A 24,874-nucleotide genomic window follows, 5' to 3' on the forward strand; every position below is an offset into this window, starting at 1 on the left:
GAAATATGTATTACCGCAACTGTGAGTGAAATATTCTTTTGTACTTTTGCATTCTAGGCGCAAGCTTCTCCTTTAATTTTCACCATTTAAAGTTTGCTAAATTTGTTTTAGGGCAATTTAAACAAGTCTTTTCAGAGGTCCCTGAGGTTGCAGAAATAACCAAACTACTTAACTAGGTGCTTAAACAGGGAAATCGGTACTTAATTAGAGGCAAGGTTAAATAATTTTAATGGCAATGAAAATTTAAAAGCCACTAACAGAAAGACAAAAGTTAATTTCCCTTTTTTCCCTCATACATGTATTATGGACTACAATGTAGCTACTCTCTGGAGCTAGGGCATCAGAAGATAAACCCAGCTCAAAATGAGACTGTAGTAAATAAATAATTCTGCCTGTCATCCAACAATTAACAAGAACTGCACCAATTCTCACTCCGGTTCCCGGCAAAATGTTTGCTGTGTTGTTTTTTTTTATTTATGTTTGTCAAAATATGCCAGTACAAAATATTTGAGAAGCAATTATTAATGTGACCAAAAGGACAGTTATTGCTGTACAGTGACACTAGCTCTCACTGCGGGACTGGCTGCTGCTCGTTCTCTTTCTCTAGCAGTTTCCATCTCTATTTTGGCTTTGATTTTATTCCAATCAACTTCCAGCTGTAAGAACAGAAAAGCGAGTACACAGAGGTCAACTAACATTATATAAAGAGGTCAAACAGATAGCTAGTCGCTAACAGAAGAAATTGAAGTTACAATTACAAAGTGACCATATAAATCATTCTATAATTCTTCATATGTAAGTGAACTTATACTAATGGAATGTACGAAGGCACAGTTGAGTTCTAACAAACTGAACTTTCCACCTTTAAAATAAAACCAATTCGATATATTTTAACAAACCTAATACATCTCATTGTCTCTGGTAAAAAAGACCCCAACATTAAAACATGAAAATAACTTGTATCAACTTGCATCTAATTTAAATGTAATGACATCTGTGTCCTATTACTGAGAATACAGTCCTTTATCAATAATACATGCAGTGATGTCTTTTGATTGCACCTGAAGTCCACCAAGTAAACTGGTAGCATATTACATTAGTTATCCCATATAACAGAAATCAGATTTCTTCTTGAAATTTGTCTTCTACATCAATAAATATTTTAGCTTTATATTGGCATTTCTCCAGCTGCAGAGAATCATCATCTTCTGGCTGTATTCTATTTCAGTGAAACTTCAGACAATAGATATAGTACAATATCCGTAGTACAGTGGGGTACAATAGTTGTCTGTCTTTCCAAAAATGCTTGACAAGAAAGAATGGATCATGGTGCATTTGATGACTATAAAAACATGTCCAAAAATTGGGCAAAAATGGAATTGCGAAGTTCAGTTTCATTGCTGGAGAATTAACTGTCAAAGATGGGATGGGAAAAAATCTCAACTGCTGCACAGGGAATTTTCAGAGTAGCTGTTATTCTGTTAACTAAGTCATGAAATAACAAGGAAGATTCTCTACGAGGGAAGATGTAACTACAATACCCACATTCTCATATGAAAAGGTTAATCCCTCAATTCAGGGTGCATTTACTGGGTCCAGGTGCTTTGGATCTCATGACTGAAATCTTTATGGAGCTCTAAGAAAGAATGTGTTTGCTTTAACAGATGTCACACAGATGCTAAACATACCACATATAGGGCTAATTCTGCCATCTAGCTCAGAAAGCTACTTGCCAGTGAAGCCAACAACCCTTGCCAGTGACACCTAGTAACTGCCAAGATATGGATTCTCAGTATACATATTAGGTTCATAATACCTTATAAATAAAGATGTGAGATATAACAACTAAGCACATTGTTTAGATTCCGTATCTGATTGCAGATCAGTGCTCTCAGCTGCAGTATAGAAAAGAGGTTAAAACTCCTTGCGAAAGCCTGAAGGAGTTTTAGGTGGTGAGGAGGAAACTGAGACCCTTTTTTTTCTTCCCCTGAGAAGGAATAGCAGCACAAAATCCTGCTTTTCTCTTCAATGCCCTTAACATTTCCTTCTAACTTTGCTATATGAGTCCAACAGGCTGCATTAAGAATTTAGCTACCACTGTAGCCACGAGCATAAAATCCACTTCATTAAGTTGGTTGCCTCCTAGTTTCAGATCCAGCAGACAAGATCTCCAGAACATGGATGCAGAATACAGCTCAAGGACTTCTTTATTTCAGGAACCTTCTGCAGTCTGAGACCCAAGTTTCAAGACTGAGTGTAAGGTGCAACAGGCTCCACTCGCGTCACTCTGCTCACACCTTGACAAGGTGTTATTGCTTAGGAACCCTTCCAGAAACTATGGTTTTCTTGATGATTTAAAGACAAGACAGTGTTATCTAAAAAGTCTCTTTCAGAAGCAACAGGGGATTAACATGATTTTTGCTCAATAATGGATGTAAAATATTTAGAATATTGTAGAAATATGTAGAAGACATATTTCCAGCATAGCAGCCGAAATTGCTGCATAGGAGTGCTGGGAATCTCTTCTGTTATTTTTCTGTATTTTCTAGGTAAAGTACTGCAGAATGGTTCATTGAGGGGCTAGATATTGTGCAGATTTTTATTCTTGTTTAGGAAATGAAACATCCTTAGAAGTGCTAAAAGCTAATGACTTACATTAGAAATCAAGCGTTAATGAAAGTGTAATGGGCACTGTCCAATTAAAGGATCTGAGCTAACAGCTCAGATGTATTTCCTGATCCATCAGCTACAGTGGACGAAAGGATCTGACACAGTCAAAGTACACGTCTCTTTTTATAGTTTCACTCTCAGAATGCTTAGGAACAGCGAGGGGAAGAACAGGAAGGACTTAAGGGCTGCTCAATGAAATTGCTGTCTAAGCTGCACATGTGGTGCCTCTCATAAAGGAAATGTGCAGAAGTACTCCAGTGGAATCTAAAATACCTTTAGCTTATACACTGTAAGATCTGTCCTCAGTCTTTAAGATCTATGAAATGCTAATAAATTGAATTGACCTACTGATGATCGAGAGGGTTTCCAAAGGTTTGATGAAATTGTATATTTAGCTATTTATCATATTTGGCAGAACAGTTCGTAGTTCACTCAATATATATCTGGATACCTTCAAAGTTTGTTATTGTTGCTATCCATAAAATTACATAAAAATGTTGAAGACATTTAAGAGGTACACATTCAACCATACTAAGGTCTAGCTCCCTGTTTATAGAAAACAACTGTGCCTTTATTTGTATAATCCTTGCCTGATACTAAATATACACATTCCGTATCTGTGCCTTCAAATAAAACACATGCACAACTATTACTAGCCAAGTAGCCACACATCAAGCTATGAACTTGTACTCAGATGTAAAATCTTAAGATTTGTGTCCACATTTGAACCAAAGAAGGAAAATGTGAGAGCAATTCCCCCCCAGCCTCCCAAACTGGCTACCAAAGAGCAGACTGATCTAAAGCTATAGGAATAATTCTGAGGAATACTTACACCTTCTGCATACTGCAAAAACCTTTTGTTCGTTTCTTTTTTACCAAAGTCCTCTAGGAACTTTTGTCGATAAGCCAGGACTGTGTCAACATGTGTCTTGTGCTTTACTGCTAGTTCTAGGGCCCTGGAATGAAACAGAAACGGGCTTGTCAGGTTATATAAATGCTTTGGCACAACTACAATCACCATGGTTTTGCAAACCGATATGCTGAAAAGCGTTTGGGCTGCAGGCAAAGATTCCTAATCTATAGTGCCAAGCAGTTTTACATTAGTATCAGTCACAGGAGGTTAAAAGTAGCCAGCGAAGGAGACTGTCTGCTTTATGATGCATGCTATGAAAAATATCCAACAATTATTTCTATTGACAACCTCATCACATCATTGGAGTTTGACAATAGGAGTCTTTTTATTTCAAGGAAATAAAACAGAATGGTTGGAGTTTAGCACTCTCAATATAAAGGGGCAAAAGTAATAATTTTTACTAACTTTATTACAGTCAGGAATCGCTTCTGAACAGCATCATAATACACACTTATGGCGTATGCTACACAGCATTTACGAATATTCTACAGGCGGGAAAGATTAGTCATTGGATTAGTATAATTGATTGCTCTCACATCTGTTTTCTTCTCAATGGCACAAGGAATACTTATGTTTGATATACACAGTTTTTAGATGATGCATATTAGGCAACATAATAAAAAACACAGATAGGTGGGGGAAAATCAACTTTTTGCCCACAGTGATATGAATATAATAGCAGAGATATTAGTAGTAAATGGCTTCAAGATTCTGTTAGAAAATGTGGGGTTTTGTTTAAAGGAGAAATTCCTACTTTGTTTTCTCAGGCCTAATTCATATTTCATCCACCTACACAGTGCTGGGAGTCTGAATAGCCACATATCTATTTTTAGCAACAAGACATTTCAAAACAGCCTTAATTCTTTGAGGGTCACATACAGTTTGAAGTATCGCTAAGGACTTTCCTGTTTTAACAATAATGAAAAAGCAAAATGTTATTTAAAAATGCTTCCAAGCATATTTTGGACTTTTATCACTGAGTACTTGTATCTTCTAAATATCACAGAAAAAAAGTTACTTCTATGGTTATTGTCAGGATATGATTTACTTCATCTTTTTACAGCTCTGGGCAATTACAGATAGGAAATTAGTCAGCTAAGTATCTGCAATAAAACAACTGATCTGAATAATTTACAGGTTACCTTAGTAAGACTGCTTATAAACATATTGTGTTTGAAGAAATACTACCTATCCCAATTGTAAAGATTAATGTTGACTTGAATAGCTTGATAAATAAGGCCTGTTTGAAGAAGCAGGGTTTCAGCTTCTTGAGTGTTTCCACTGAACAGCAGTATATGAGCCATCCTTGACTCTTTTGATGGAAGATCTTTGATGGAATTGATATACTGAACCTTGTCAATCTGTTAACGAGATGTACAATAGTTTAATAATGGAAATGAATTAATAAAATTAGTTTTGCAACAATTTAACTGCAAATAAATAACTCAATTTTCTTACCTCACCAATTGATGCATAGGCGATTTCTGCTGTAGCCATGTCCTTGTTGGCAACCGCCATAGCAGCTAAACATGCCCACATAGTTTGATCCTGAAATTTAAAAACAATGCAACTCCTAAAACTTCATGCTAAAAATGACTTCTCAAAGGAAGTATGCAAGTCCTGAAAATAACGTATAATAATACAACACTTCTCAGTATGCCATTTATGGCACCGTGGTCTAAGTCTCTTATTAGAAAGTCACTACTTAATTATTTCTCAGAACTCCTTCATTATAAAAACATTGATGTTGTGACCAGCTGAGACTGACAGTGTGGCTGAATGAATCATTAGTTTTCAGCATCTCAGCCAGTAATGAACTCTTGCCACAGTATCAGTTTTCAACCTCATCATCGGTGTCCCTGTCACTACTTGTGGAACTATGCTGGCAACCAAAGCACTGGTTGTAGTTAAAAAAATTATTTTAACCTGGATAATCTCAACCTGGCTTTACAAATAACTGTACTGGAACCATGATGCTGACAATAACAATAACTGTATATTTATCATAAACGTACTACAAATGAAAGAGAAAGGAAAAAAATTACTTGACTGTAGAACAATGAACCTGTTGAAAAGTAAATAAGAGCTTCAAAAGTTCTGTCTCCTTTGTGATATTTTCAGTACATTTTATGTTTAGAATTAAGAATTAGAAAAACAGTGGTAATAATAATATTACACACTTGTTTTCTATTTTCAAGACTTTTGCCTTTTTTTTTTTTTTTTTTTTTTTTTTACACAAGCTTAAGGAAACCCCACTAACATTTAGGAAGATCCTGACATTTTGATATCTTCCCTTTTCCTTTTCAAGTCTGACAACATTATGACAAAGGTATACTACTAAAACGTATTAGTTAATACAGTTTAGGCTAGCACATCTGAAAACTCTAGTTCAAACAGGAAAAACGTACTTTTGAATGCACTTGTTAGGCCGCATGCACTCTAGGAATTATGTGGTTTTTAGTATTTTTGTTAAATATGTTCAATAACAAATTTGAAAATAAACACTTTGCAATGTGAACAGGTTTTCAGAAGCAGCATAGGAAGCTACACTGAGTACGCTCTAAACATATTCCCATGCCCTGTCTCACAACCGCTTTTTTATGAAACAAAATTGGTAAGACCCACTGAAGCCAACGAAATACAGTAATTTAGCCTAAGGCTGTGGTTTCACTATCACCATCTCTGCACGTGTTCCTACTCTGGCCACGTGTTCCTTCTCTTTACCACGATTCAGGACAAGATAAACCTTCCTGCTGGTAGCCCGTAATTTGGGAGAATTAAAATTGTTCAGAGACTCAAGTGCTCATAGAAACTTGGTCATGTTCTCTTCCCACTTCCCTATTATCTAGAAAATTAGGTGATAGAATGCTGAAAGCTCAGCCTGAAATTATTCAAGAGACCAAGTTTCCAGGAGTTTTTCACCAATAGGTCTTGCTGTTCTCTCTTTCCTCAGAAAGGTGGTCCATTTTCTTATTACTGTTTGGAAATACTTTGAACTGTCTACCTGGGTTACCAAAATCAACAAAATAGCCCTGTATCTCCATGAAGAGTTTACGAATCATGAAAGATAAACAAAGTACTCCAGGCAAGACCTGCTGTGATGGCTCTCTGTTTACCTTGGTGTGAGGGTATTCCAGGTCATCCCTCAGCCCAAACACAAATTGCCAAATAGAAAGGATATTCACACCATTTAATTTAGGCCGGTTTATATTACCTTCTATCAAAGACAAAAACTTTCTTTTGTGAATCAATAAAAACTCCTTTCTCAGTCTTCAAAGACTGAGACCTAGGTACCTAACTTGGATGCTTAAAACCAGATGATGTGAATATTCTTCACACTGAAAATAAAGATTCTGTTAGTTTTTCTTGAAAGGCCTTCCTCACTTGTTGACAGATACAGACTAATGAGGAAAAGCTCATAAAAAAAGAACAGTGAAAAAACATGATACCTACATTGGGATTTCATAAAAAAAGCACCGAAAATTTTAAGCATTTTTCCTTTTAAGTATGATTAAACTCATTGGATGACTCTACCCATAAGAATGAAGAGGGTGCATGAGAAGTTTGGAAAAAACATCCTTGAATTAGAAAACCTTCCTTTTAATCAGAAAGAAACAATATTATGAATATTACCACCCGATACAGATGTTTTATTTTTAAAAATGATGCATTTAGATTACTCAAAAAAGTTAACATAATACTGTATTTGAAATCCCAGTTCCCACTGCTAAATACTGGAATAAAAGCCTACTATTAAAGGAGTAACACTAAAAATAAAAATCATTATACAACCCAAGTTATCTGGATGTGTATTGATTTAATAATGCAAATAAAAAAATATCTGAAATACATATTTAAGTTCATGATAATCATATGAAAGTGCTAAATTCTTTTCTAGGAGTACATGGGGGAAAGGAAGCAGGGTTTTGGGGGGGATTTTTGTTTGTCTGTTTTAAAGGCTGCCAAACTCACCTCATCTGTTGCTGTTGTCTAAATACATACAAAAGAAAGCAAAGGAAAAAAAAAAAACAAAAACAAGTGAAATAAAACATGAAAAAATACTAGGCAACTGTTTGTGGAGATGCAGATCATTTTTAATCGGTTATATTAAGGCCTAGTCCTGAAAACTTAAAGCTTATTACTAACTTCTGTGAGTACCTGTGTTCAATCCATCTGGACGTTGGTGTGAATAGAAATAAGAATTTTTATTATGTATATGAAAATTATGAAATTATGTATATGTATATTATGTAATTATGAAAAATGTGTAATTTTTCATGACCAGCCCCAAAATAATCAGCAACAAAGCAGAAGAATGGAAATGAGATGTAGCATCTGATACACAATTACCATTATTAAAGAAATACTTGAAAACATAAATATTACAGTGAAATTATATCTGAATGTTCCTGATAATTAGCATTTACCTTGACAAAGCGACACAATCTGACAGCATCTTCCCATTTAGAACTACTAACATATTCATGAAGAATCGCAGGATAAGGTGAAATATTAAGGTGAATAAGTGAACCATCTGCTCTTCTAATTGTTACTTGATTACCTACAAAACGTACAATCTGGGGGTTTTTGCTGAATTCACTGGGTAGAGAAAGAAAGGCAAGTTAATATTCACTTCTTTCTTACTGAAAAAAACATCAGGAATTTAAAGAGATCTTTGTTTCAAAATTACAACATGATTATACCTCCTTTTCAGAGCACATAAAAATCTAAGCACCTAGTTATTCAACAGTTATATCCAACAGTTATAATGTTCTCTAAAAATAAAATGGTAGTTATGCGTATTCACTGGCTGTAAGGCAAATGCAAACTGGGTATTTGTGCAAAAATTTTCAAATACATTTTTCAGTAAAAAATATTTGGGCTCCCATAACTCTTAGAATGAAATAATGAATTCAGGTATTCTTTATGAAGAATTTCATATCACAAAGTATACAGGCTGAAGCAAACAGGTAAAGTAAACATGCTGAGCTAGAAATAATATTATCTGTGACCTGGTATCTTGATACTTGTAATTTCCAACAGCTACTTTAAACAGCTCTTCTTTTTTGTTTGGTTTTTTACAAACAACTAAGGCAATATTTCACAAGATACGATTAAAATATTGCTTTTGCATCAAGCTGCTATTCTACTTTTAAACTGCGCATTGTCATTTCAAATCTAAACTTTATGACATACCTTATAAAACACTTTTTCCTCATTTCCTAATCAAGAAGTAGTAACATGAAAAGAATTTTAGAAGTTGCAACCCTGGCTTCTACTTCAACTACCAAAATTAATATAATTATTTAAGGAATGAGTAAACTAGTTAAAATACATAACAATACTATTTTGATCAAAAAGGATATATTACCTTGCATCTTTTTCACACAGAGTTTTTGACAAAAGATCTTTATCTACATAGACTGTGTTGGGGTAGTACCAGACTGTAAAACGGGTATCTTGAATCCCACAAAGAATGTTAGACGTGTCATTCCAAGCCAAAGTTTGAACCATTGTCCCTTAATTTAAAGATAACAGAATAATATGCATTTCCACAAGAAACTTCAAAATAAAGGTACACTTCTCAAACTGTAGTAAAAGGGTAGTTATTAGTCATTCTTAGTTCCTTTTATAAGGACTGGTTTTAACACCCTAGTTTGTAAGGTAACAAACTTTCAGCCAAATTCAGTTCTCTCTTTCTGAAAGAAAGTTCTTTTCAGAATAATGTTTTTTGGACTTAGTTTTGAGACTGGAGGTCAAAATTAACACAGTGGTCAAACTGCACCTTCGTACTTACTGGATCATGCATCTGTCTACAGCATTTAAAATTTTAATTAAAAATATTATGAGCTTAAGAGTTTGCATTTGCAAGAAAAATGTCTGAAAGATTCTGTATTGAATACATCCTTCTCCAATATCCTCTTAGGTGCTTGCTCTGGAATGCAATAACAAGGGCTTAAATGTTAACAACTGAAAAATTACCAGAATTTAGATAAAATGTACTAAAATTGTTTCTACCGTTACCTTATAAAACCCACAGGACTATTTCTAATGTTTTTCCAAGTCCAATTTCACTATTAATTAAAAAGCAAAATTTTGTCTTTTGTACTAGATAAAAGTCTATTTGCTCGCTAGCATGTAGTTAAACATTATTTTGAATTTTTCTTACCTATTTTGACAATCTTCTGTTCTTTTCCAAACCGTTTAACTGAAGTAATGTAAAGATCTCTGTTCTTATCAATAAAAGCTATTTTTCTTTCACTTGTAAGTCCTTTCTGGTCCAAAGCAATCTCCACAATTTCTGTCTGAAAAGGAAAAAGAAAATATCTGATTTTTATTTTGGAGATTCATATCACAGAAAGCATGTGATATTCAAACAAATGAATGCTTTACTAAAAACAAGGCACAAAACTCGTGAAAAACTGGATTGTGAAGACACTTTATGTGTGTCTTCTCTGTTGAATGAAGCATTATATAAATTGAATTTCATGCAGACTAAAACAAAACTGCAACAGAGAAGAGTCAGCAGTTTAGGAATTTACTACAAAACTACAGAAATACAAGTGGCAGTCTCAGAGCAAAAGCTGCCTAAAAGATGAATGTTTATTCCTCTCTCCAAAGAAGCTGCCTAATTTTGCTTTTGTTGTATACCAGAAGAGTGAAGAAAAGTAAAATGCAGTTCAGGCAATCATTTTTGAAGTAAAAACAGTAAAAGCTCAGACTGAAGACAGACCACTTTTCAGTGATGTTCTTCTCTTCAGTGTTAACAACAGGTCAGCACTAATAAAAGTTGCGTTGGAGTACATGCAAAGGAAACTCAGTTGATTAGTTTTACTGCATAACAAAACTATTTACCTGTAGTTTCAAACTCTTATGTGTCATGGGAAACACACGCCAGTAACTGAACACAATCTACAGTATACCCCTTTGTACATCGACACTGCATAAAGAATCTGATTTTTGTTATTTTGTAAGAGTCAGCTAGAGTTGCCAAGCTCCTTTCTATTAAGATTGTAAATCTTTAATAGGTTATTAGACTCATTATTGAGGAAACCCATTATTGATTCTTAATTTCAAAGTATAATAAAAAAGAGACATTATATCCTTCACCTTACCTTATGGGTTAGAGGCTTTCCATCACCCAATGGCTTTCCAGATAAAGCTTCAAATACGTAGATAACTGAAGAAAAAAAAATTATATCGTTTATTAGTTAAAAGCAACAGTTTTTCATAGACTTTTCAAGCAGTTCCATTCATTTTCAGAGTACAATTTACTGCAAGTGGATACTTATTACTGTGTGCTACACTTACCAGTGACTTTCACACTCCAGTCAAAAAAGAATCTTACAGTTGGGAAAATGTAACCATCATTGTTACCATGACTTTCACACTCTGATCAAAAAAGAATCTTACAGTTGGGAAAATGTAACCATGTCTGCTGAGCTTAGGAATAGTCTCATTTTGCAATCGGAGTGATCTGTGAAAATTCTCAAATATCATTATTTTCAGAGCATTGATAGCCATTGAAACATGATATTATGGATGGATACAGAATTGAGAAAACTAATGTTTTACTTCCTATCACAGCTCAAATGGTTATTTACAGAAATGACACTGAGTTCTATTTGATGCAAGTTTGCACCCTGCATTCTGAATAAATTAATGTTACCAAGGCGATCTGATAGATCTACTCAATCTTAACCCACAATTTTGATGAATATGAAAGTTTAGGAAGTGATACCATCGACTGATATATTTTCCTAAAGGAATTGGTATCAGATAGAAAGCTGTCCTTTGAACTATTGCGTAAAACATTCTTCAGAAGCATTCTCTATTTTGTTAATAATCTGCTCTATTTTGAATTCTTAATACAGTGCTCCCTAGGCATATTTTCTTCCAGGACAGTTTAGGGTTTCTGCTTGTCATGATGATACAGTTAATGGCAATACATTAATAACTGGTTTCCTCCTCAAAAAGTATCTGCTTTACCCAGATATACTTGAATTTCATATATAATTCTTGCAATCTTTACCAGAAGTCTACCTGTTCCACTCTCTCCGTCTCACCCTCAAAAAAAAAACTAAACAAAAAACCCCTCCAAAAAACCCCCACCTACATCATCTGTATTTCTGGGATATCCAGTGAAGACTCAAATTCGCAACTTGCCTAAAAATAAAGGTTCTCTTTCTTTCTTTCTGTCTCTCTCTATACATATACGTGTGTGTGACGCACACACATCCATGTGCGTTCAAAAACTTTTCATACATACTTTACATATAGTCTGTGAATATACACACGAATTCAGACAGATGTCTGTAGAGTTCAGGTAGAGTATTCAAACCTAGAGAAAACAGTAAATTATAAGAAACACCAGCTGTAATTTAAAGCACACGATTCTGCATTAGTTCATGGAAAACACAGATGTGACAGAAACATTTCAGATGTTCAATAACACATCCCACCTGCGGTTTCAACACATTACCTGTAAGTATACAATATAAGATGAACATACACGTTCATTCCAAAGGATGGCGATGTTAACATGTTAATCCTGCTGTGCATTTCTTTCACTAGGACACAGGATGTTGGTTTGAGGTCAATGGTTATATAGACAGAATTAAAAAAAAAAAAAACTGTAAGAGCAGGTGTTCAGAAAGCATTGGTTGAGTTTGCAGAGGAAGAAAAGAAAGGGTTTTGCACAAGTGTTGCTCTTGGCAGCTGGCTAAATATACAAAAGAAAAATAGTTGTTCCTGAGAAGTGGTATTTTTCTCACTTTTATGCATGGCTCCCTGCATGAAATTTGTTTTGATCTAGCTATACAAGCCAATTTTACTGCTACTGTACTACCTAAGAGAAGTGAGATTAAGAGACTTTTAAAGAAAACCACTGTACCTAATTGACAAGTAAAATTGGTTAACTTTTCATTAATCTACAATGCTTATTAAGGTATTTCAGAAAATAAGTTTGGGGTTGGGTTTTTTTTTCCCTCCCCTATCTGGAAAAACTCCACATCACTTTACAATCCGTTGGAACCTAAAATATATCTTTTTTTATATGTATAAATTAAAAATATAAACAAAAGGCATTCTCTCACTTTGAACATCCAGAGAAAGAGAACAGCTACTGCGTGTCTTTTAACACACACGTTCTATTATCACAGAATAACTGCCCCTAGGGCCAGAAGTTCCCTCTGGAGAATAGGCTCACCTCCCTCTTCCAGCTTCATTAGAGACTGAGGAAGGACTGTAAGAGCAGAGGTACCAATCTTTTTTCTAGATTACTGAAAGAGGAAGAATATCCAAGTAACAACACTGAAGCACAGCAAGTCGTATCTCTCTCTGTTTCAGAGTAAATTAGCTTGTAGAGAGCTCCATGCTACGATGTGTAAACTGCTTCCTGTATCAAACAGCTATCTTAGATATTTCTATAATGCAGTGCATTATGAAAAACAGACCTGCCCTCAAAATAGGGCAAGAAGAAAAACACTTCTGCTGGGGTGAGTCAAGAAGAATAAACAGGCCTAGATAAGCCGCAGTTTCCTGTGCCAAGAATCTGTTTTCCCATGTGCTGGCATATTACAAGGCTTTTTACCACTACCAGTGGGACTCGTATCTAAAAAAGAAAAAAAAAAACCCACCCCTATTTATTGCCCTGATGGAAGCTCCTATCAACAAGATCATTTGGAGAGTTTATCTTGAAAACATAGACAAAAACCCAGCCTCTGTAAATTACAGTTTTGTTGATTAGCCTGCATGCCAGCTGCCAAGATTTTCAGGACACTAACAGGAATGGCTGGGAGATGGAGATGCTCTTCAGTCTATTCAGGAAGATGGGCAGGGGACCAGGGCAAGAGAGTGAGTTTACCATCAAAATCTTAAACATGCATGCCTATAGACAGCAGTCAATATTTCTGGATGAATTTTCTATATAACCTCAATTTATTTAAAATACTTCCATTGTTTTTAATCTAACTGCATCAAGGTGTCAATATGGCAATAAAATAAAGTCTCTGTGTTATACATATTAAGTAAAATATAAATAAACATACATACACTTGTGTAATATAAATACAAAGACACACAGAGTAAAAGAGAAAAGATCAAAAATAAGATGCAACTTTTCACTTATCCATTTTTTTTTTTTTTTTGCAAACTACTACTTTCTTCTGAATAATTTACACTGAAATATATCTTTGCTAATTAAAATCCATTTTAATTATTACATAGCTATTTTAGATATCTTTAATATCTTGATGCTTGAGGATAATATTTTCTGAAGTAGTTGTCCTTAAAAATGAAATATGCATTACAGTTACATTACTACTCTTTAAAGTAATTATTCAAAATGAATAATATGTAAAATAAATAGCTGTGTAATAATTAAAGTATTTGTTTTCACATAAAACATACGGCTGTACAAGAAAAAAACCATACATATAAGTTGTACAGAGTAGCAAAATTGCTTTGTAACAAGGAAGTGAGAAAAATCTCACCTGTTTTTTCTTTTGCTTGGGGAGGGATATTTTAAAGGATTATTATAAGGGGTTTTTCAGCCATCAAGTAATTTAAGTTGTGGGTTATATGCTGAGAAAACTACCATGCAATGGTAGGCCAACTCACTGCCTATAATAATCAGGATCTTCTTTTGTCTTTTGTACTTCACACTGAAAGGTTTTTTTTCTATGGCAAAAAGAAGATAAATGTGATTCTTCTTTACTGCAAGACAAAGAATTCTAAAATTCTGAAACTGTTTAAAATCTAATCATTAAATCTAGGATAACAGATAGAGTTATAGATAATAGATTGAGTTAGTGTCAGTTACAACGACGGGCAGGAAGTTTTCACTGTTTCACTGTGCAGTAACAGCACCTCCTTTGCACAGTTGTTCCCACCGGTAATCCCCTTAATGGCCGTATCGCAGGAGAAATACAGCTATAGATAGCACTGCAGCCCTGTACTGTAATATTTGTATGGCCTATAAATGGCAGTTACGATGTCAGAAGTCACAGTGTCATGGGTTTTCCAGTAATGGAAGTGTCTGTCTCCAGCAGACATTGAAAATTTAAATTGTTGCACAGGCAAACCACACATTTGCAAAGGAAAAAAGCTGACTGACAAAAAGATATTCCTGTACCACTCATTAATGCAAAAATTTACCTGAAGCTCATTTGGCTATGTCGTGTTTTATAATTATAGTGCTTTTGATGCAAAAAACCAAAATTTAAGAGCATAAAAATCTTCAAGAACACAACACTGAGACAGAACATCACAGCCTCATAACTATGGTAATATCAGCTGCATATAAAACTCACATGCTGTAAAGATACAACCCCAAAAAAAACTAAAACAAAGAACATCTGAGAACTAAAATTAATCACAGCTAATGTACTGGTAGCTTCTAAGAGCAGCAGTCAAGCAGAAAAAGTTGCTGAGGAACTTCTTTAGAAAATCACGTCAGAGAGTGAAAACCTACCGTTCAAGTATTTATTGTAAATATTCCATGGCTCTCTGATGCATTACACACAACTGGAAGTTCAGGGACATATATCATTTTCTAAGTTTTTTAATCAAAGTTAAGCAAAACCCATAATTTTAATTCATTTTTATAATAAATATTATCTTTAATTTATATCATAGATAAATTGCTTATGCTTTATACTTTCTTTTTTACCATAACTATACTAAGTAAAGTTAAATGCGAAGATGTTGATAACTTCATAATGAATTATTAGCAAACATGGAACTGTTAGAACAGAGAACTTACCCTTTTCATCAGCTTTGTCTTTTATTGCTAGAATATCATTACTCAGAGATACTGTTTGGGCATTTAAAACGTCTGTTCTCATTCCTGGAAATTTTGGAGAGGAAATTAATCTTCCTTCATATGAATATAAATAAAGTCCTCCACCATCTACAAGAAGAAAATGCCTAAAAAAAAAACCCCAACAAAAATGTAAATCACTAAAAAATACAGAAAAGCATGATGACAGTTTCAACAATTTTAAGGTAATTGTCTAATATCCTGCAATTGTTTTCAGTTAAACTACATCATTTCTAAGCTTTACACTTCAAAGTCGATATTCTGAAAACTCTGTATGGAAGATTTCAATTTTAATGTGAATGTTATCTTTTTCCATGAGAAATATTTATTATCTGGAATCACTATGATTTTATCTGTTACAGATATTATAACATTTAAATCTTACAACTCCTGATGACAAAGCATACAGCTGCAGACAGTATCCCCACACATATCCCATGAGACAACGCTTTGTGTATATATGTGAGAAACAGCTTTAATGTTTACAGCTAGCTTTGAAATAGTATTACCTGTATCATTCCCTTCAGTATGACTAGATCATAACATAAAGCAAATAGAAGACACTTTTAATGAACTGATCACCATCTACTATGATGCAGGGCTTCAGTGAAAAATAACTTATTTGCAGGAAAACTTTGCAAAATGTTATAAAGAATATAAATTGTTCTACGTAACAATAACTGTCCGGTAAGTACAGTATCTATAGTTTATAGGCACAAAACATATTCATAAACAAAAAGCCAGTTGCTAGACCCTCAGCTATTGTAAATATTACTAATCACTGGCACCAAATGAACCACTGTCTGTTTGCAAATTATCTGTCGAGGTAGACTGGTTTTACCAAAACCTTAGGTTCAGTTCTGTGGCATCATGATCACCTACACTACCAAAGAATCTGTGTCATGTTTTCAAAATTTACTTTTAATTGGCAGCACAAAACTTCAAATCTAGAACCTGATCTTCAAAATCCTGTCCACTTGCTTACCCCTTCTCCGTTGTAGTATCTTTGTAGATTAGGACATAAATGTTTAACCTGGGGCACTCAAAAATGCAGTGAGCTTTGTGCTGCACTATGCTGAAACAGTTGTCTGACAATATTTGCGCAAGAGAATTAAGACTACAATCAAAACTCAAGGTTTTTTACTTCTGTTCCTATTCTTAGTCCTTTGAAAGACTCTCTTTCTACAAAAGCATACGTAAACATCTCTTTGACAAATGATTTTCAGGAAATACAGATTAAAACTTTTTTAAACTGAGAACGAAATAGTAATTTCTTGCAAATATAAATACAAATATGTAAGAAAAATGCAACTATATCTTTTTATTTGGCATACCTGGCAATGCTTTTAATAAAAATTGGAGACCAAAGATAATTTATATAAAATATATTCCAGTTCAAAAAAGCAATATAAAACGTCAAAAAACATAGTGTTAGTGTAATGTCAGAAGATCTACTTTCTTCCATAAGTAAGAGTATAACATACATATGTAGTATATGAAAAGATTCATTACCACCATCACACAACCATGGCAAATATACCAGCAAAGCCTTTGCATGCTACTTACCAATACTGTATACTTCTTGTCTATTTCTATTATTTCAATATGTGCTTACGTTATATAAAGTTTTAGGAAATGCACATTCACATCTAATAGTGATCATTACAAGAAGTAAGCTACCTTTCTGCTTGTAGAATCAAACTAACTGTTCCTTCCTTCAGGTCAAAGATCAGTGGTGTATTCCAGTTCTTTGTACTGCAAAGAAGAAATTAATCATTCGTTAAAACCGCTGATACTCACATATCATTGCAAATACAAAGTTGAATTCACTAAGTAAAGCACACACATTTTAATCATCTAACATTCCTAAAAAGGGAGGTTTTAAAAAGGAAAACAGCATTTAGGAAGCCAAGTAACACTGATAACCATGCAGTGTGATCCAATAATACTTCTGCCTGCATTTTTGCATCCCTCACACTAGCAGCAGCTGACCTAGGAGTCTGAGTAAACAGCAAAATCATATTTATATGAAACAAACATATTTTAAAAATATTTCAGAATTGTGGTTCAACTCTTTTACAGTGATCCGCCTGTAGGATAGAGTCCCTCTCTTCTGTGCCCTATTACAGGCTGCATTATTGTTCAGCATTAGTCATCTCACTGAACAGATAAGTGCCTTTAGGAGTAAACTTTAAATTTCAGCATATGAAACAGAATATCATGTTCTTAAAACATGATGCAGGATTGAATCATTCCTATTTTATTCCAAAATAACGGCATGCCAGAAGGAGTATCCAAAAAAAAAGAGTCCCTAGATGGAGGCACAAATACACTTGCATCCAGCCACCACTCCTGCTGCTTCTAGATGAAAAGAAAGCCTGCCAAATTTTTGTAGCAAAATGAACAGGCAGTCATGGCACCAGCAAGAAGCTGAAAGAAAGGATGACAGGGGGAGGGCAACTATACTCCAACACATTTTGCTGTAGATGATGCTAGGTTCCATAGAATATTTCAATTAGTTAAAAAAAAAAAAAAAAAAAAATTAAGTACTTCAAATAAAGTTTCTCCTACTCTCTTACAATTGTTAGATAAACTTGAGAAAGCTTAATGAATTTTTATTACTTACGAAAACACGTAACACTGAAGAGAAGTTGAAACAACCAAATGCCCATAGTTCAAAGAGGCCTTAATAACCCTGTCACGGAATTCCAACAAATCTACCGCATCATTAATAACATTGTGCACCTAATCAAAAGAAAATTTTGGTTTAATAAAACAACTGAAATGGAAATTAACTAGTGAAATACCATATTCTTTCTTATTATAAGTACATGCTGATACTATTATGCCATTAGCAGAACATATCTATGTGGGAAGAGACACCTTCACAGCACTGGTGAAAACTTAAACTCAAAGGTTCTATAAACTCCGAAAAAACAACGAATAATTACTGAAGAGCTGGATGGAGTTCCTTAAAAGAAAGGAGTGATTAATGTGTAGTTGGAAAACATAAGGTATAAGCACAATATTATACATGAGGTTGAGAAAATCATCTGAGATCAAGGATGTCTGAAAGTTCCCATTTTAAGACTCAATTTTCAGTTGCTGATTATTTAAACATTTGAAATATAATACTCCAGTGATCCCATCGTGATCCCATCAAAACAATTCAGCAATATCCAAGATTTGGATAAAGATACGTTGTATAGATATTGAATAGCTCTAGCATATATTTTAATGCTACCACACTCTGACGTAAGGGAAATTTAGGAGATGGCCTTGGTGAGCAGGCTGTGCCTTTGTCATTTCTGTGAAAATTTGCTCAAATGACAATGTTTCAAGAAAATCACAGTTTGCCTGTAATCAACACAGATTTTTGAGCTCAAAGATTTTAGGCAGCTAAAATCTAAGGAGATATCTTATGACAGGGAGGGTTTTGTTTGTTTGTTTGTGGTTTTTTTGCTGTTGGGGTGGTTTTTTTTGGTTTGTTTTGTTTTTTAAGATGTCACCATTTTGAGGGTGATAACTTCTTTTTGATTTTCTCCATTATGCAACCAATTGCAAAACAAGGACTGAACTCAATTATTACGAAAGCCTAGAAACCATTTCCAAAGACATATTAATTGCTATGTCCACCACAGTGATATGTCCATAATTAACTTTGCTATTGTAGCACTCAGAAAAAAAGAACGCATCTAGAACATTTTCTGTAGGCAATATTTTCCTACATAAATATATGGGAATAAAATAAAATCACTATAAAATAATAAAGTAAAAAATTAGTCCTGAATCAGGGTTAGCTATACTTCCTCAGTCGTTTGCATATTCAAACACCCTGGAGATTATTCACAGAGCCCATCTGTTACGAGTCGATGTCTGGGAATGAAAGAAGAAATATGAATTTTTACCTGCTAATTTGTCTTCTGTGTTCCCAGACACTGACTCATGTTATCCCACCCACCAGACCAAATTGTAATACAGCATTTCTGTTGTTACAACTTTTCCCAATTACATATTCAACATTAAAGAATCAAGACCAAAAAACATTTAAGGGCCTAATTAGTAATTTAGGAACTTGACTTCTTTATTGAAAATATTGGCCCAGTGTCCAATACCAAATGTGTAATTTGGAAAATTTGTAAGAATGGAAATCTTATATTATCCCAGTGTTCAGAGAGTGAATGCTGTGAGTCAGTGTCTGGGAACACAGAGGACAAATTAGAAGGTAAAAATTCATATTTTTGTATTAATTCCCAGATATTTGGTAACCTAAATGTGGATTCAGGCCAAGATTTTTCAAAAGAAGGATCCTAAACTTAAGCTCCAGAAACCACATGTAGGGGCCTGTTTCATTTCCAGCAGTGCTGAGACTTGGCAGCTCCCACTGAGGTCAATGCCTATTGCTCAGTACTCAGCTGGAAGCACCATACAGGTACCTGATATATGTTATATTATATATGACAAATTTCTGTAGCTTTGGAAGATCTGAATCTAGGCTGTAATACAATACGTGGTGCAGAAAAGCACATTACAACTCTTTACAGTTATAGTCAGCAACCAAATTTATCTGGAAATGCCTTAAGACAGCAACATTCATCGTAGCTTCATTAACAACAGGGATACAGTAAACCTCACTAAAGCATTAGCGATTACAAAGTGCATCAGTGCCTCTAACAGCTCATGAATGCAGATAAGGTAAAGAAAGCTCCTCTATATTATCCACACTTAATTATGCAGCTTGCTGAGAGTTACTGTAAAACTATTTAATATGACGCTTTGGTTTTGGCCAGTATATTTGCATTGTTTCCTGCATAAACATTTTCATTACACTTGAAATTATCTCTCTGATAAGTGGCCTCCCACAGCTAATTTCACATGCTCTTCAAATGAGCTTCACATTTTTCTGGAGAATAAAGTACTTCTGAGTTATGTAATTCTGATCCATCTGGTGGTATGGTTTGGTTTACATGGATCTGATCTGCTGTACAACTGATAATTATTTACACCATTTGCTAACTCTGGCCATTTTATTATCTTAAACATTTTCAGTCATATATACACAGAAAAAAAAAGGATAATGTTTTGTCGAGGATTAAAAAGTGCCATTTTGTATTAAAAAAAGCTTTAGAAAGCTAGTAATCAGAATACACAGCTCTGAACTGTGAAGATTACCTCCATGGTTCTCCTCTTAATTAACGTTATTTCAAAGTTCTTCCACTCCCAGCGTTGCTCCACGACATGGGCAAAAATGACATGTCCATTTCCACATGCTCCAGCTAGTTGAGTGCCATCAATAGACCAAGCAATATTAAATACGCTGCCAGTGTTTGGCTTCTCTAAAGCATAAGACCACTTGCAGAAAAAGAGAAAAGAATTCTTAATTGTTTTTTTACTTTTTGGAAATGATTTATTGTAATAAACAGATTTGCACGGTTATAGTTTTTTAAGAAACATCAATGAACTAACTTTTTATTACAGCTTGAATAGGCAAACCAAAGAGATTAGATGTCCTAAGTCAGATTCTTGAAGAACAGGGATACACAAAGATAAACCATCAGGTATGGCAGAATTGAAAAATGTCACAATGCCTGAAGTACATTAGGTAAAAGCTATCTAGTCACAATACATTTAAAGTGTACTTAGTCATTCATAAATCTAGACAATCACTACCTAAAAATTAAGTGAATGTACTTAGAAACAATTATACTGGTTACATGGGTGCAACGGGCTATGGTCTTAAGTGTGATGCATTCAGTTTATGCTGCAGTGACAGCAGCTCCTGAATATAGAAATAGCAAAGCCTGGGCAAAATCAGTTAGTATAAACAAGGCACTCCTATCCCAGGACACAGAGAATTGCAAAGCTCTTGTGTTGCTTCTCTCCATGCTTCCAACATAAAGGACATTGGTGGATTAAGAAAAGCTCTGAAAGCAATGCCTGTATACTGTTCTCCTCCTAAGGCAAGAAAGAAGCTAGATACCTTCCCTACCTTCTTCTCTAGTCTCTGTTGTTACTGTACAGGGAAGGATGTATTAAAAATTTCCAGTTGCTATGCTTGCAATAACAACAAAAAATTGAAATATTACTGCAACCAAAGCAGTGGCATCTGACCTAGCTTTGGAGAGAACCAGAAACAATAGCTCTGTGTGTTGCGTTTGTTTTAGACTAATTAAGAGGTGCTCACAGAGGAGTATCACAGTTTAATGTCATGGGGGCACAGGTCAAATAACTATATTTCAGAATCTTATTATCAAAATAAGTAGTGTATCTGCTTTCCTATGGAGCTAGAAATTCAAATGGTAGGCAAAATGGCATCCTTGTACATATTCTTGCTAACTGGATTTTGCAAGGTGGAAAGGTTCACTTGGACCTAAAGAATGCATTTCTGTGGTATTGCGGCTAACATTTTCCTTTATCTTCTACTACTGCTTTACATCATCTACGTCTATTAAAATATAGTTATCAGTTTGGTTTGTTGGTTTTGAAACGGAGGCCCAAAATTATTGGGATGGCAGGAAGCTGTGAAAGCAGCAGTGACTGGAAGCTCGCAGTGCAGTTCGTATCAGGGACCAGCAGACACGCTGCTCTGCCCAAGCAGCTAGCCAGCCTCAGGCAAACGACACCAGAGATTATACAGCAGTTCGTGAACTGTGGGCTGGCTGCTAAAAGATGCTTTTAACAAAAAAATAAAGGAGCTTTGTACTCTCTAGCAACAGGGTGTAAGCTGCATTTAACATTTTAATTCCTTGCCTGCCTCTGCACAGGGCAGAGTAACCCCCATCCTGTGCATGCGGCACCATGGAATCGCCTGTTCCAATGCAACGGGGATGCACAGGCAGAGCATGCGCTTTAATGAAACAGCACACGATTTCTTATCCTTTGACATCCCCCCCATATTTTCATTCTCTCCGTTTTCATTCTCTCTGTTAGCATTGCAAAAAATAAAATTATAAATCCCCCTAGCACAAAGAACAAGGAAGAGGTATTAAAACTACCATTTGCTTTTTTCCTTATGATCCATAGCATGAATGTAGTTAGGAGAGAAGCTTACATTTAGTACTAAACCTAATTTTGTTCCTTTTCAATATTTAAATTTCCTCCAATGAAAAACTTTATTCTTAAATTCCCCCAGCCTTATGTACGAGGCTCCTCTAAAGTTTAGCTTGATCCTTATTAATACATTATTGTAAAAAACTAGAATAATTTTCAGACCAAGACACTTGTTTTCTGTCTCCTGCATCTCAGAAATACAGTTCATACAAATCATCCTATATCTCCAAACAAGTGTTTCCCTGAAAGTGGATGACAATAAAACGAAATAACCCTTTTACGGACTTTCAGGAAGACATTAAACCAGGTTTTAAAATGAGAAGCAAATCTCAACTATAGCCTTTTCAGGACTGTGTAACAGAATATTTTAAAAAACATTTAGTAATTGAAGAACTACCTGAATATTCAAATACATTTGAAATCTTAAGAATCAAATCAGTAAGAAAACACATGTGACTGAAGTTAAATGTAGACATTGGATTCTCATGACTTTTGGATACATGATATTATACCAAAGGGGAAGAAAATACTCACCTAATGTTTCTAACACATTTCATATTCTGATTTCTTTTGCAGTACACATAAAACCCAAGAAATACTAAGTCCTTCACACAAAGTCTTCACATGATTTATACGAAATGAAATCACAAAAATTACAGTAAAATAAAGGTGTCAGATTTAAACATTCAATTGCAAGGAAACACAATGGTATGAAATTCAACCTCCCAGTTGTGCTAATGATTTGCAGAATATTATGTAAGATGACCTACTGAGTTAAGGCTCTTTTACTGCCTACGCGCATAAGGGTGAGCGAAAGACAATGTCAGCACTGACTGAATTTCCAATTTCAAGCACTCAATTTCAAGGCTTCGGCTTCCATGCCGCTTGGCTTACAGACACGCCATTCACTGCCTATGTGATCTGCAGTTGGGGAGGGTAATTGCAATTTTTGGAGAAAAGTCCATAACCTACTCCTCTGTCTCAACGGGATGAATTCTGTATGAAACACTCTACAATAATTAAGAGCACAATATTTAACTATGTCTGACATCCTTATATGGCCAGTGAGTAAGCATTTGAGGTTGTAGGACAAATGATTGTAACAAGCACACTCAGAGAACGCTCTAAACGTCCTACATCTGAGACATATTTTTCACAGCTGGCCAGATGTGATCTATCTGAGAACAGTTTGAAGAAGTACTATTTCAAAACTGAATATTGGGATCCTCCCACACAGACAAGGCTATTTCTAAGATCATCTCCCTTAGATCAAGAACCTACCCATCAGTCAGAATGAATAATAAAGGGGCATCAAGCCATCAACTAAGAACCAGTTTAAGGAGCTTGAAGAATGTGGCTTTGGTGCTACTTTTTTATGCACAGCAGATACACTGCACCTCTGAGAGGATACATTTCCAAAACTACTCTTTTTTTTTTTTGAACCAGAAGTCTTTTTTTTTTAGGTAGTTGAAATACTCAGTAAAATATTTCCAGATTACAACCTAATTTTAAAAAAAAAAAAAAAGCAATTACAAAGTTTTATTTTCCAGTTATTTTTGAAAGTTCTCAGTATAATTCAGACCACTCCAATGATTCATACTCCCTGCAGATGTCTGGTACATTTATCATGTACACAAAATGTTATAATAAAAATCATTTAGCTCTCCATTTGTAAGATAAGAACAATTTTTAAAAAACGAAATAGCTGTTACATATTTCCTAGATACACTGAGTTAAAAAAAAAAAAGGTATGAATATGACTCTATGAATGACTGTATGAACGTTGTTCTAACATTAGCTGCAATATTATACTTTGGTATTACTGTTTGGCTTGTACTTTTCCTGTGTCATAATTAATTTTTCATTTAATTCAACGGACTCTCTCAAGAACAAAAACAGTAGTTATAAAAGTTTCATTATATTAAATAAATACATAAAACCAATAACTTAAGCTTCCCTTTTCTGATTGCACAATGTAAAAAAGATGAAGTACTATAGTCATTGGATACTGCATGACTTCCATAAATGGAAACTGAGTAGGCTCTTCAGATGTCGGTGAAATTATTTCAATGAGCAGATTCAGAGAACTCTGTATCCCAGGAACAAGGAGAGTCTTTCACATGTATAATATTGATGCTCCAAGACTCAATATGAAGGATCTAGTTAGTTATTATTTCTGGACAGAATGCAATAAATTAAGAATGGTTATCCACATAATACAACAGCATAAATGTTTTGAAAAAACATAGTGAAGAAAGGCTATTTTCTTAAATTTTAAATTATAAGAGTAATACTGATGTCAGGTGTGCAAAGGACACCTGGTTGTTCCTAGCTGGTCTCTGTTTCGGCTCTGTTTACCCGTATGTAGAGTTTTGAACAGGGAACACCGACATAAGTTGAACTAAAGCTGATACTGCTGA

At 34.7% G+C, this 24,874-nt stretch overlaps 1 protein-coding gene across 1 annotated transcript; it reads right to left on the bottom strand.

Annotated features, from left to right (window-relative positions):
* Window positions 1-438: 438 nt before the first annotated feature.
* IFT80 (intraflagellar transport 80) lies at window positions 439-20,756 on the bottom strand (the record flags this gene model as incomplete). Its single annotated transcript, XM_009583915.1, has 12 exons — window positions 439-656; window positions 3,503-3,626; window positions 4,772-4,944; window positions 5,042-5,131; window positions 8,011-8,182; window positions 8,955-9,102; window positions 9,753-9,888; window positions 10,699-10,763; window positions 15,348-15,511; window positions 17,085-17,159; window positions 18,031-18,149; window positions 20,577-20,756. Coding segments are annotated over 12 exons (1,560 nt in total), but the record flags the coding sequence as incomplete, so codon positions are not given.
* Window positions 20,757-24,874: the final 4,118 nt, after the last annotated feature.

Source organism: Fulmarus glacialis, unplaced genomic scaffold, assembly GCF_000690835.1.
Source record: "Fulmarus glacialis isolate BGI_N327 unplaced genomic scaffold, ASM69083v1 scaffold41148, whole genome shotgun sequence".
Lineage (NCBI taxonomy): Eukaryota > Metazoa > Chordata > Aves > Procellariiformes > Procellariidae > Fulmarus > Fulmarus glacialis.